Genomic DNA, 13,631 nt, shown 5'->3' with positions numbered 1-13,631 from the left:
CCATACATAGTTGACCTGACAATGTACTATCGTCTGAAGTTAGTATGCTACCTTGCCCTCATTTCTTGATAATCTCTCTCATGTATATATATACTTACACAGACATTTAGAAATGTGTATATATCTGTATGTACACATGTAATACGCATAATATGTGAAAAATATAAATAGCTTTTAAACTAAGATGTACCTCTCTGTTAATGAGGGAACTGCATTGTTTGTTTCTTTGCTGGTTTTTGATCAGTAGCAATTCGATATACTTTGGCACTTAACAGCTTTAGTCATCCTATTCTGAGAGATCTATTCAAAGGCTTTTTGAGACACTTAAGCATTTGTCAGCTGGTTTTCAACACACATTTACTGATATGCTTAAAAATATTAAGAAATTTATTACTATTTGCAGTGTCCGTGCTGGTAACAGGCTAAAAATTATGATCATGCGGTACTGTTAAAACAGTTTACAGGTATGGATAAGGGCCTCTTCTTCCTTGATTTGCCACAGAATTTCTTATAAACAGGGATGAACAGCATTGTTTCGTATCAGTTTCTGGCAGAATAGCTGTCCCTAAGGACAGATGTCATTTTCTGGAAGCACTTAATCATTTTATGCTTTCGTCTTCTCTTGAAGTCCTCCATATATACCCTTCTAAGCCTGGTAACTTCTTTATGTTTGCTGTAGCACCTATTACAGATTTTCTTAATATTTTTATCTGAAGGGAAGTCCACTACATATTTTAATACTATTGTTCTACAGTCTTTCCCATTATATATCCTAGACCAATCCATAAGATTTTGCTTCAGTCACAGCAGAATAAAATCTGGTATTTCCACTAGGTTTTCATTCTGTCTTAAGTACATGTTTTGTATCTTACTGCTGTTAAATTGTTAAAAGAGATTACAGGTTTTGTTTCTATACTAAAAAAAATAATAATCAATCTTTAAGAACCAGAAGTGTAGCTCTGGGTTTATTTTGATATGGGGAGATACCAGATAGATTTTTACTCCTATAATAATTTTTTAATTGTCTTTTTGCTAGATTTTAGTTGTCTTAAAAAACAAGTTTACACTGCAGAGGGAGAGAGAGAGAGATACTAGAGACCAGTAGGGTAATGTGCTGTATCTTTTTAACACAGTATTTCTGAATTACTGTTCTTCAGAAGCTACGGGTAAGAAGTCTGCTACTTCAACACAAAAGCCTGGGGAGTGTCAGCGACTAAGCAGTTTGACTTTCGGATGCTTTTCAAATCGAGCAAGAAGTCCTCAACCATCTCCTAAGTTTGAAGAAATAAGCAAGTCTTCATCTAAAGTGTCAGACTACACTGAAGGCAAAAACATGCCAGGTACTTAGTCACCAATATTGCCATTTTATTCTGACACAGATTGAAAACTAAGATCGGCAACTATGTCAGTGTATCCGAACCAGCTGTTTTCAAAGTACATAGCAGGACTCTCTCCCTCTGTAATGCTCGTCTCTGTTACTAGGAGGAAAACCTGTTGAGCAGTAGTCTCCATAATACCGCTAATACACTGTCTGGCAGCATGCAGCGGCTGATGGGTGCTTTGGCTGCAAAGGAAACAATTTGTTGTGGCCCAGGTTTGCTCCACAGTAGCATAAAGAGCTTATGGCTGCCAGTCCCTCAGGGAAGGCTGTTATGTTTTTATGCCTGTGTAGTCTCACCTGAGTCCAGTTTCTGTGTTTTATCTATGCTATCACTGGTATCCCAGTGTTACTTTTATGCCTAACTCAACAAGATCAACTCAGTAACCTTTCATTAGTATGATCAGGGTCAGAAAAAACAGAAGAGAGTCTTAGGCATGTTTTCACATCTTTTCCTATCTGAAGAAGGAGAATGCTCCTTGATCAGGTCATTGATCAAGCCTTGAAGTCTTGTAGTGCCAGCAGATTGGCCTGGCATGCTGTTAGGCTCTTATAAGCATAAGCAAGTCCATTGCAGTTTGCTACTTCCCTTAAGCAATGAAAAGCTCAGGAAGGAGACTTGCTCTGGTCCTTCGTTTGAGTCCCACAGTACTGTTCATGACCTTAGCGTTTTCACCACAGTTAGTCATGGTACCCAAAATTGCAAGTTGAGGTCTGTAGAAAATCAGAAACCGAAATAGGTCCTATTAATATTTTGTATATTTGTATTACACCAAGTTCATTATAAAGGTGGGTATGTATTATTATTTCTGTTTTTATAGATGAGGGAATTGAAATGAGAATCCTTTTTCAAGGGAAAGGATAAGAAACAGACCCTTAGGCTTGCCTAGACAGAAGCAGATCAACTTTTGTTATATCATTACATGGAGTAAATTAAAATCTTTGGCTTATCCAATCCACTTCATACAGCTATTAAACATCAACTTTACCAAGTGTCTGTGTAGAAAAGCCCTAGTTCTTGGATCTGTTTTTACTTGAGGGGAGCACATAGGCATCACTGACACACTGCGACCTATAGTGCTCTTTTGCAAAACCAGGTAAAAGGGAACAGCAGAAGCGAAGTTGTTTTTAATACAGCATTTCCTAGGCATTTTCCATGAGCCTGTCTTGTATATCTTAAGCATTCACCACTAGGAATACAATAATAGCTTACAGAAGAAATTTCTGTGTATAAACACTGTAGAAATTCTCAGAATATTTAATTTGTTAATGTAAATACTTTCTGATGATCTGTTATTTAACTTTAATTTTCCTTAGATTTAATAAAGCAGCTAAATTTATATGCCCTCTTACATCTTTGGGTTTTTTTGGTGGTTTGTTTGTTTGTCTTCATACATATGTGGTTTACTTTCAGATATGGCTCCACTCTGCTTTTCTTTACATTTACTGCCATTTTTAGTTGGGCTAAAACTTGGAGTGATGTCTGTTACCATTGTTTGGCAAACATCATTGCAACTTCAGTTGCATTCATAAATTACAGTATTTTTCTTAAGTTTTATTATTTACAACAGTGAAAAACTTAAATGTGCTTACACATTTGCAGACATGATGACAAAATCCTTTAGCAGTCAGGTTTGCTAAAGTAATACTGTCATGTTCATTGTATTTCTCCTCTAGAGAAGGATATCCTGGAAACTACCTTTGCAGTTCCTGCACACCAGACCAGTAAAGGTCAGAAGTCATTGCAACAAAGTTCCTCTGGATCAGAGCAGAACAAAAATGTGCGAACTAGCTGTTCATCCAAAGATATAGACAGTGACATGTCAAAGAACTCCTGCACTACCGGGAGTGACTGGAGCTCAGACGAGGATGGAGGAGACACTAAAGGACTGAAATCCAGGTGTGCATCGACTCTTTCAAGCCACACATCTGAAGAGAATGCAAGGTACGGTAGAGTGGGAAGTGAAATGTATTTGACAGCATCTGATGACAGTAGTTCTTTATTTGAAGAAGAGACTTTTGGTGTTCAGAGGGCTCAGGACAAGAAGTTATACTCCTGGCAGCAAGGGTCCCAAAGAAAAGGTCAGAACAATCCAGGTAGAAAGTGCAACTCTGACTTCACAAGTAAAAAGAAAGACCAAGACAGTTCTTCAGATGAACTGAATAAGAAATTTCAGTCTCAGAGGCTAGATTATTCATCCTCATCCAGTGAGGCAAATACCCCAAGTCCAATTTTAACACCTGCTCTGACACCCAAACATCAAATTCTAGCAACTTCTGCTGGTTCCCAATGCACAACACAATCAGATTCTCCCTCAAATTTGCCACCGCCAAAGCTACGGACTCCTAATGTGTTTAATATAAATTCAGCGTTAGCAAAGAAACATCTAAGCCAGCCCCAGCTGAGTTCTGACAGAATGTTTGGTAAAAATAGAAATGCCATAAGCATGATACGTCCGTGGAGACCTCAGGAAACAGACATTGATCTGGTGGATGGAGAAGATACAGATATCTTAGAGAAAATGGAGATTGGCTGTGATGAAGGAGTGTTTACCTATGACTGCACTGAAGCACAAAATGCTGAAGCCCAAGAACCCTGTGATATGACAAAGAAGGGTGCTAGCAACAAACCTCCAACCCCTCCATTACATCGATTTCCTTCTTGGGTAATTATAGATATTTTTCTGTTTGGTGAAACTAACTCATTTTCATGCCTCTCTTCTATGATATTTGTTGCCTCTACCTTTCTTATTTTCTGTTTGATGACAGGGTGTTACTTTAATTGGAACTAAGACAGCACACTCCGAAGCAAGTTTGATTTGAAGCAGAGTATTTCTGCCACTTAAAAACATTGTCACTACTTTTGTAGATAAGACCAATATTTTTCATGACACATCTAAGTTACATATATCCTTTTGAGTGTATCAAAGGAGGTAATGCTTGTGAAAATGCATTTTTTTATTTATCTTAACACCAACAGAGCTTAAGAGGGCTAGTGTCAATGCCTTTGCTATAATCATTGTACCGCTCACAGTCTAGGCAATGAAGTCAATAGAAGACAACTACAGATTACAGAAGTTATTGATCACATTTCCAAGTAAAATTTTAAACCCATCAACCAGGGAATTAAAATAGATATTAATATGTCTTACACAAAATCCAAAATTAACTGTGTCAAGACTGATTCTTCAGTTCCAAAGTCACGAGATCTATTAATGATTCAGAGATGAATAATGCATTAATGTAACACCTTCTCTCTGTATGTATTTTAGTGCATATTTTTTCACTATAGATTTTCTTATGGTGGCCTTTTAACAGAAAACAGTTAAAAAGTTGCCTCCTAATGGCATTTCTCTGTTCTTAACATACAGTCTTCCATTAAAAAATACCTTCTTTGGCCCCTGATAATAGCTTTTAAAAATGTTGCCTACAGGGCAAGCATTGTGTGAAAAAAGGGTTCAGACTGGTCATGGATATGATGGGTATGGCATATAAAACAAGGATGCATTTTTCAGCTGCTATTGATGATGCCATTTTATAAACCATTTTATCATATTGTTCCACTAACACAAAGACTAGGAGGCTATGGGGAGATAAACTGAAATTGCTGTGTTTTAATTATCTACCATCAAATCCATTCTGCTTGTATAGGAAAGCAGAATTTATGCCGTAGCCAAATCTGGTTTAAGGATGTCTGAAGCTTTCACCACGGACTCTCTTAACAAAAGTAAGTGCTTTAGCTGTTCATTGTTTCATCCACAAAAATTATATTCTTACGGTGATCTGTGAGCAAGGACGAAATGTCCCTGTTCCTCTCAGATATACTTATGAAGATTCAGTTACCTGCTATTTAAAACCTAGAAGATCATTGATTATCTTTCCATTGTCTTCTGTTACATTGCTTTATGACTTTGTGCTGAATTTGTACTTTATTCACTCCAGTTTTCTTTGCAATTCATTTTGAAGATTCTATACCAAGTACCAAGGTAGATTATACATCCAATTTAGAAAGTGGTAGTGGTCATGACTACAATTTATTTATACTCCTTAAAACCATTGTAAATTTCAAAAAGCTATAAATCTCACATCCAAAACAGTTCTGGAGTTATTTTTTTATAGCAGCTATACAATGAAACAAATTATGTTTGAATTTGGTTAATTGAGGCATAATTAGGAAGGTAATTTATAAAATATGTTGCTTTTTTAGGTGCTGTTTCACTAACTTCATACTCCGTATCCGGATTATATACATCTCTGATATATAAGAACATGACCACTCCTGTCTACACCACTTTGAAAGGGGTAACTGTATTACTGGTTAAAGGAAATTTTTAAACACCCTTAGGCTTCACATCCAGGAACGTACTGTTGCACATTTGATGCTACCATGCCAAATATGTCCTAAGATGATGTTTAGAGATCATAGAACCCCAGAAGTAATGGAAATGTCAAATAGCTGGAAAAAAATTATTGCTGCTTATAAAATGTTAGTATCCTAGGTCAGTTCTTCTTAGGTTCCTTGCTGATTTTTTCCAAAGGCTTGTTAATTATTAAACAGATCCACATGGTGTTCAGTGCCATAATTAAAAGTGTGTGTATATGCAGAAATGTTTTTGTGTTAGTGGCAAAGCTGTTCATAGTCAGATAGCCAGCAGGAACTAAACACAATGTTGTTTGTCTTCTGGCAGCCTTTTGCGATTTGGAAAGACCTATGCCTTGAGCTAGCTCAGGTTTCTGTTTTAAAGTGTGGGCATGGTTGAGTATACAGAGGGCAGAAGGAATCCAGTTTTATGTTAATATTTGTGTGCCAAAACTCACAACCCAAGCAAGAACAGCTTTGAATGTTATGAAGCCAGCAGAGCTCTGCCACAGCATGAAGGAAATGACTGATACCCTTTATGCAAGGTATCAAAGAATGTGTTAATTTCTGCAGAAAGCAACTCAAATAAGCAACAGCCCATTTATAGATGAGTTGTCAGGATCTGAGGAAGAAGACAGCTCTTGCTCCAGCTCAAGGACTTCTGAGTCTGATTCTCGAAGCAGAAGTGGTCCGGGTAGTCCTCGGGCTATGAAACGAGGTAGGCAAAAACCCTAAGAACAAGTAACTTCTGGGAAGTTTGGACAGCTACGCAGTTTACACGATCTTCTTAGAAATGGATTTCTTCCTTAAACAGCACGGACATCTTAATCTAGGCTTTTATGTTAGCTACCAAAGCCTAGATCTATTATTCAAGCAGGAGAAAGGACTGTTACACATGGCTTTCTTTTTATTGCTGTTATTATAGATGTCTTTTTAAGGCATTCATCTAGTAGCTGGCTGTTGTCAGGAGGGAAAAGTGACTTGTGCATTTAAAGCAAGAAGCTCCAATCTATCTGTACTCTGTCATGCCAAGGACTTCCTATGACCTTTAGCTGTAGGTATGTAAAAAGTAGAAAAAAGTAATTGTCATAAGAAAAAAAACCCCCACATATATTCAAGTTTATAAAACACAGTAGCAGGTGCATGTGATTAGAAAGCAGGTGGAAAAGTTCCCTCAAGAGAGTATTTGATTCTGTCATGTCATGGAGTAAAGGACATCATTCAGTTTTACAGTGATTGTCTCAAGGTCCTGTGCAAAGATTTAATTAAAACACTTGAACATAGTAATGTTCTGTCTTTTGTGGAAGACAAATCTCACAGCTGTAGGCAATTGTGTGTCTTCCATCTGCAGAATGAAAATAATATGCTTCTTAACACTAAAAGTTACAATGTTTCCTTATGGAGTCACAGTATCAGTATTACATCCCTGTGAGTATTTCTTCACTGGGTAAACCAAGGGAGACTAAAATCTAAGATCCCATTGAGGCCAAGGGTTAAGATCCTTCATTATACATTGCTGTAGAAAAGCAAAATAGCATTATTCAGTACTCTTTGTTATGTATGTTAAAATCCCAGTTAGCAGAAGCTCTACTCAGTCACCCTTGAGCAGCTGGATAGAGCCATAGTTTTCCAGTGCCAGTCCCACATGGCTTTGTGTCCTGTTGCGAGTGATGTACAGTTGCTACATTAGTGTGGAAAGGACCCATAGTTCCTGCTTCCCAGCAGCTGCATTTTGCTGAGCAAAAACCAGTGCAATGGCTGCAGACAAATCTCATGTTACATGCTTGCACAACAGGAAAGGTAAATTAGCTAATTTAGTAGCTGGTTTCACCTACGATTTATATCCATGTCTGTAAAATGGAACCATTCCTTTTGTTTGTGCTTTCTTCTCATAAAGTAGTCCTTGCATTGTTTTATGAATGGAAACCTTTCTTAACCAGAAAACACATACGTACATATCTTTGTTGAGATCATGTTGTTTAAAAATCTGGGCAGTCACAAATTTCCCTAGGTGCATAATTAGCTTGCGGCATTATTTGTTATTCAGGGTCCTACACGAGAAGAGAAAAACCCACTCTGAAAGCCCAGGTGGGTTACCAAAGCAATAAATGAGAAAAGCTTTTTTTTCAAAATAAAATTGGGAAATGAGTTTGGAAATTAATGAAACAAAGGAAATAAGGCATCTTTCTTTCAATCTTTTCAAACCTTTCAGAGTAGAACACCAGTCCTTACAGAAGGATGTGTTCACATATTTGAGAATAATTATTTCTGTGATGAATAAGGGAGGAGTTTGAATTTTAATTGATGATTCACTACAGTTGAATACAGGGTACATTTTTTTGGTGAGGGGGATTAAAGCTAATAAACACTAAAAAAAATCCTGAATCTGGAATTCAGATTTTTAGAAAACCTCAGTATAAAAATTCATACTAATTGCAAAATACAGACAGTCACCTCCAGCTTCAACATATGGCAGATCTCGGGCCTCGCTTCTTAGTACACAAGCAGTCCAATGAGAAATACAGACTAGAGTGAATGAGAGAAAGGGGAAGGGGAGAGGTTGCTTAGTTTAATTAAAGATCCTGTATTCATTTTCTAGAGAATGAATATGATGCATGTCACTAACTCCTTCCTTAAAAAAGCTGTTGTGATAAACCAGAAGGTGATAATACGTAGAAGACATCTATTAATTCCATTCACAAGTGACTTAAACTCGGTTTAATTCTGAAGAAAATGGGATTTGGGTATTAGCACTCTGCTAATAGTTTGATAAGCTGATACTTAAAAAAAAGCTTGGTTCCTGCTGCATTTATGCTCATACTTGTGTTTGCCTGCAGATCCTGTTCAGATACTCTTTCTGCATGAATATTCTGATCTCATTTGTTTGTAATGGGATAAAAAAAAATGAAGAAATGTTCCTCTTCATTTAACACAGGTGTGTCTCTATCTTCTGTGACCTCAGAAAGTGACTATGCTATTCCTCCGGATGCATATTCAGTAGATGCAGACTATTCAGAGCCAGAGCAGAAACTTCCTAAGACCTCTTCCTCACCTAGTGATAATGGCAAAAATGTGAGTACAAAATTTCTGTGAAGAAGTGTACCTGTGGTTCTGTGTGTATACTTATGTTCAAAGGCTGCTACCAAATCTCTGTCTTGGAGACTCACAGAATGCCTTATGAGTAAAAATAGCAAAATATACCAACAGTGTGTTAGCCATGTAAGGCTATAATGATTGAAGGGAAGTGGAGGATAATTCTGAGCTTTCTATATAATGATTGAAAATATGTAGACAACTCCAGAAGACAACTCAAAGCACTTAAGGTTTTCCTTTCTTGGAACCAGATCTGGTATCAGATTGCACGTGAAATACTGAAATCAGCTTAAAATTAATATTTGAATATTCAGGGACATAGAAAGGCATTCCACTGAAGGAGCTGAAGGCATCAGTAGAAATCTGTGTGCAGTAATATGTTTCTATAGTTTTCCTCATACAGGGAAAACTTTACGCATCAGAGAAATCAGAAGTAGAGCAACATGCAAGGAAGGTCAAAGAAACCATTATGGAGTATTGGTCTGTCTCCAGAAGTTTTTTAATGGCCTGTGTTAGTAGTTAGTGTTTTAACATACAAGTGTATTGACTGCCTGGTGATGAAGATAATGTATTTTAAGCTTTCTTCATGGAGCAAAATGGTGAACTCTCTTCTACAGGTGTACACACTAAAAGTATGGCTGTGTCGAGCTCTGAATTACAGTGCTCTTTACCTGGTCCATAGGTTAGGCCCTGAAGTTGGGGGAAGATGTATATTTACATGGTATTCATTTTGTTCCTTGTTTAATATAAATAATTAGAAAATAAAATCAGGAATCATCATATTCTTCATTCTTTTGTGTGGTTCTGGACAAATCACTTACTCTCCTTTATGTACTATAACTGTAAGTAGGGATATTAATCAGTTCTCCCACATGCATGGCATTTGTCTTAACTGATGATTGTAAAAAATTTGTTGTTGGACTGAAAGACTCATCAAATACTGAAATTATTCTTTAGCATGCTTTTAAGTCATTAAAGTATGTGTGTGCATATGTATTTATACATATCTCTGAGGGGTATTTTATATGTGTACCTAACTACATTTTATAAATATATACTTCTAAATCAGGAACCTTTGGAAAAATCTGGATATCTGTTAAAAATGGGCGGTAAAGTAAAGACCTGGAAACGACGGTGGTTTGTGCTTAAAGGAGGTGAATTACTATACTACAAATCTCCAGTAAGTACATGTAACTTACCTGCTACTTAATGTTAGATTGTTTTCAGTGAGAATCAAATGCTGCTAGAAGGAAAAGAAATGCGGTCCTGGTGTCTGAGCTGTTAGAGAATGATTCAGAACTCAGTTCCTCAAGAGGTTTACAAGGTACTCAATGTCTAACTAGGAAATATTTATCAAGATTAATGTTTAAATGAGTTCTATAATTATTTATCGCTATTTGTTGATAGATTTCAAATACTCTTTTCCCGTTCTTTCTATAGAGTGATGTCATTCGAAAACCTCAAGGTCAAATTGAGCTAAATGCATCTAGCCATATTGAAAGGGGTGATGGAAAACAAACAATTCAGGTGTGTGCTTTTCTCATCTGTGTTTCAGTGGGGTTTTGTTCCATCCATCCCCAAAACCAACCCCTTGTTCCAGTCCTGTTGGACTGGAAGTCCAGGTGTGGACTTGGAATGAATCACTGCCCTTCATTCGTAATCAAAGAATCATTTCAGTTACAGAAACTAAAAAGTCCTACATGTAGTCTTGTTTGTATTGTTGCAAAGGTCAGATTGTCACGTATGAGACAGAAATAGAGTCGTCTTGGGCCCAGCCGTTAGGGCTAGGATAAATTGTTCGTCTGAAAGGAAACAAATTGAGTTTTCTCAGTTCTGCTGTCCTGAAACTGTTCAGATGAAGCCTTAGAAAAGGTCTGTCTGCTCTGCCTGGCCACAGAATGTTTTGTTAATGAAAAGTACTTTGGGGAAAATGAACCCCCCAAAGTTCTGAAACTACATTGTTCAGCCCCCACACTGTGGGGTCAAATGTATAATGTTCCTAATGCTCAAGACTCTTCTGTTACTATGTAGCTGACCACAGAAAAACGAACATACTACCTGACTGCTGATTCTCCCAACATCTTAGAAGAATGGATAAAAGTACTGCAGAATGTTCTTAAAATACAGGCTGCCAGCCCACTTTTCATACAGCCTGAAATCAAGCCAACCATGAAAGGATTGCTTACAAAGGTAAGAATACTCTTGTTTCCCCAATCTGCTTTATTCCATATATCTTAAGAGTAATATCTAGATGAAAATGGCCCCAAAATAAAATAAACACAAGCACAACAGACATGTATTTGCTTTCCCAGTACTTTACAATGTGAACAGTCCAGGAGGACTACCAGCTTGCCTACTTTGGGCAGTATTTTTCTTCTGGTTGGTTGATTTGATTTTTCTTTCTGTCTTTTTTAATTCATTAGTTCCTGTGTTCAGTTCTCCGTTTGCAATTCAGTGGTATCCTAGTTCAGCCTATGTTTCAGTAGCTAATTGACCTACCTTACTTCAGTGGAGTGCTCTCTTTTTCTGTGTTATTCACCGGGACAGATTATTTAATGATAATAAAATTAGGTATAAAAGGAATTTATCTCTCTTAATTCTTCCATTTCCTTTGCTTCCACTAATTTAGGCCTGATCCAAAGCCAAATGAAAACTCATATTGGCCTTTGGTTTGAGACAAGCATCTAATGCTTTCTTATGCCCTTAATAGAGTTAGGCAGTTTTAATTATTTGTCTAGTGATGTGGAAGAAATTGGAAAGAAATTTGAACCAAGGCATTTACTCCCAACATCACCAAACTTCAGAGATGGGGAAATGTAGTCTGTATTTCTCTTGCTGTGCTTGTTCGTAATGTTCTGTAATTTCAGGTGAAACACGGATATTCCAAAAGAGTTTGGTGTACCCTGGTTGGAAAAATTCTCTATTATTTCCGTAATCAAGAAGACAAGGTAGGTCCCTTAATTGTTTCCTCAGTGAATGGAAGATAACATACTGAAGTAAACTTTAAACAGTTACAGCTTTATTAAGGTACAGTTGGCCTGGGCAGTATATGCCCATTTTACCTTGATTGCCAAACATTCAGGCTTCACAGATTATCAAATTGGAAGGTTCCTGTCTAACAGACAGTAATGCAGGGCATGCCCATTGGTCTCCTTCCCCTGCAGGACATGATACATATTCTGCATCTTCTTATCCCTAGCTGAAGAGGGACACTGATCTGCTGACAGTTCAGGTCTGCCTTTCTGAGCAGCGTGAGACTTATCAGAAAAGACCTGCCTGTCATTTACTTCTGGAAGCTGACCCTTTCCAATGTGTTTGCAGTGGGCAGTGACTGCAAGTTTCAAGAAATTAAATGTTCTTTGTATCCCTCAATTGACTTCCAAATCCTGTTCTTTTGTATGTCACTGTACCTCCAACAGGGCTGCAAGAAAGGCCAAAAAAAAAAAGCTTAGCAGGATGTAGTTTGCTGCTTTGCAGATGTGTGTCTGTGGAGGGGATCTTTTTCCATTCCCCATCAGGATTACAGAAGAGGAGCTCACCGTCTACAACCGGTGTGGTGGACAGAAATGGAGATGGAGAACAGCAAAAGAAAGGGATGAGAAAATTATTTCTAAAACCTAGGGAAAATACTGTTTGAGGAAGAAAAGGAAGGAATGGGGATCCAGTCAGCTTTTAAGTTAACCTTCCAACATCCCATATCATGTAGGACACAAGGAGCTAAGGAAAGCCAAGACCTCCGTCTTCCACATTGGGCCTGATGTTTAGTTCTCTACCCACACCTCTGAATATTTCCAGTCATATATACCTACAGAAACAAGACAAAGGACACTTCCTAGTTACACTTTTCACCTGTCCTTTTGTTCCAAGGCATTGTATTTTGTCATCAAGAAACATCTTTTTAATGGAGGTGGGTCAGGCACAAGATTTTGGAAACTTGTACAAGAATTCTTGTTAATACTGCTGAGGTTATGAGTATTTGATTCATATCCTTATTATCTAGCTCTACCAAAAAGACGACTGATGCTTGACAAAATGGTAACAGTCCACTGAGCCATTATAACCACCAGTTAAAAAAAATAGAGAAAATCTCATTTGTAACTTCTAATCTAACCAGATAATCACACTGGGGCCAGTAATTTCTAGATTTTTTCATAAATCTAGTTATACCTTCTCTTACCCTTCCCTTTTTTTAGTCATCTCTAAATACTCAACTAAACCTTATTTCTAGAATTATGTAAGATAGCAGTAACCATCCATCAAAACATTCTATTTTAATTACTGTCTAAAAAAGAGTAATACAGGGCCGGGGAATCAAATGCCTAGAGCATTAAACTCTAGCTCACCTTACAGGGACATTAAAATTAACTTGCATTTTTTCCTACAAAGAAATGTCTATATCTGAATTTACACATTTTTACATTGAAGATTTGGGGGTTTTAGCATGCCCTTTAGAAGCATCTAAGAATTTTGCTGGCTTTTTGTGAACATTTCCTTCACATTTGGAACAAGTTTTACTGCCCTTTTAAAGAAAAATTGAAACTAATTTGCTAGCTTGTAAATAGAATAAGAACTTAGCTTTTGTAAGCAGAATTTGTATGAAAAATTTTCCAAAGCTAGTTAATTTCTAATGTTCAACAATTTGCTAATTAAAAACATGTTTGCTGTAGCTGAATGTGCCTGTACTGAAACAAATTACACAATCTGCAGTGGTTAATACAATAATAGAGTCCATTTAAGTGGCCTCCTTTCAAAATCGAATTCTAATTAAAGAATCAGACAACTGTGTTATAGCTTAACATA

General features: G+C 37.1%; 1 protein-coding gene across 3 annotated transcripts in view; it reads left to right on the top strand.

Moving 5' to 3' along the window:
• Positions 1-13,631, top strand: part of PLEKHH2 (pleckstrin homology, MyTH4 and FERM domain containing H2) — a 57,030-nt gene that overhangs the window by 24,329 nt on the left and 19,070 nt on the right. For all 3 annotated transcript variants that reach the window (XM_055816383.1, XM_055816384.1, XM_027788592.2), the window contains 10 exons: positions 1,158-1,340; positions 3,056-4,044; positions 5,030-5,105; positions 5,586-5,680; positions 6,312-6,456; positions 8,674-8,810; positions 9,901-10,011; positions 10,272-10,358; positions 10,863-11,021; positions 11,699-11,779. In XM_055816383.1, the coding sequence (XP_055672358.1) occupies positions 1,158-1,340; positions 3,056-4,044; positions 5,030-5,105; positions 5,586-5,680; positions 6,312-6,456; positions 8,674-8,810; positions 9,901-10,011; positions 10,272-10,358; positions 10,863-11,021; positions 11,699-11,779 (2,063 nt within the window). The remainder of the gene's footprint in view (positions 1-1,157; positions 1,341-3,055; positions 4,045-5,029; positions 5,106-5,585; positions 5,681-6,311; positions 6,457-8,673; positions 8,811-9,900; positions 10,012-10,271; positions 10,359-10,862; positions 11,022-11,698; positions 11,780-13,631) is intronic.

The sequence above is a fragment of the Falco peregrinus genome, chromosome 11 (genome assembly GCF_023634155.1).
Source record: "Falco peregrinus isolate bFalPer1 chromosome 11, bFalPer1.pri, whole genome shotgun sequence".
In the NCBI taxonomy this organism is placed as follows: Eukaryota; Metazoa; Chordata; class Aves; order Falconiformes; family Falconidae; genus Falco; species Falco peregrinus.
This window is presented reverse-complemented; position numbering and strand designations above follow the sequence as displayed.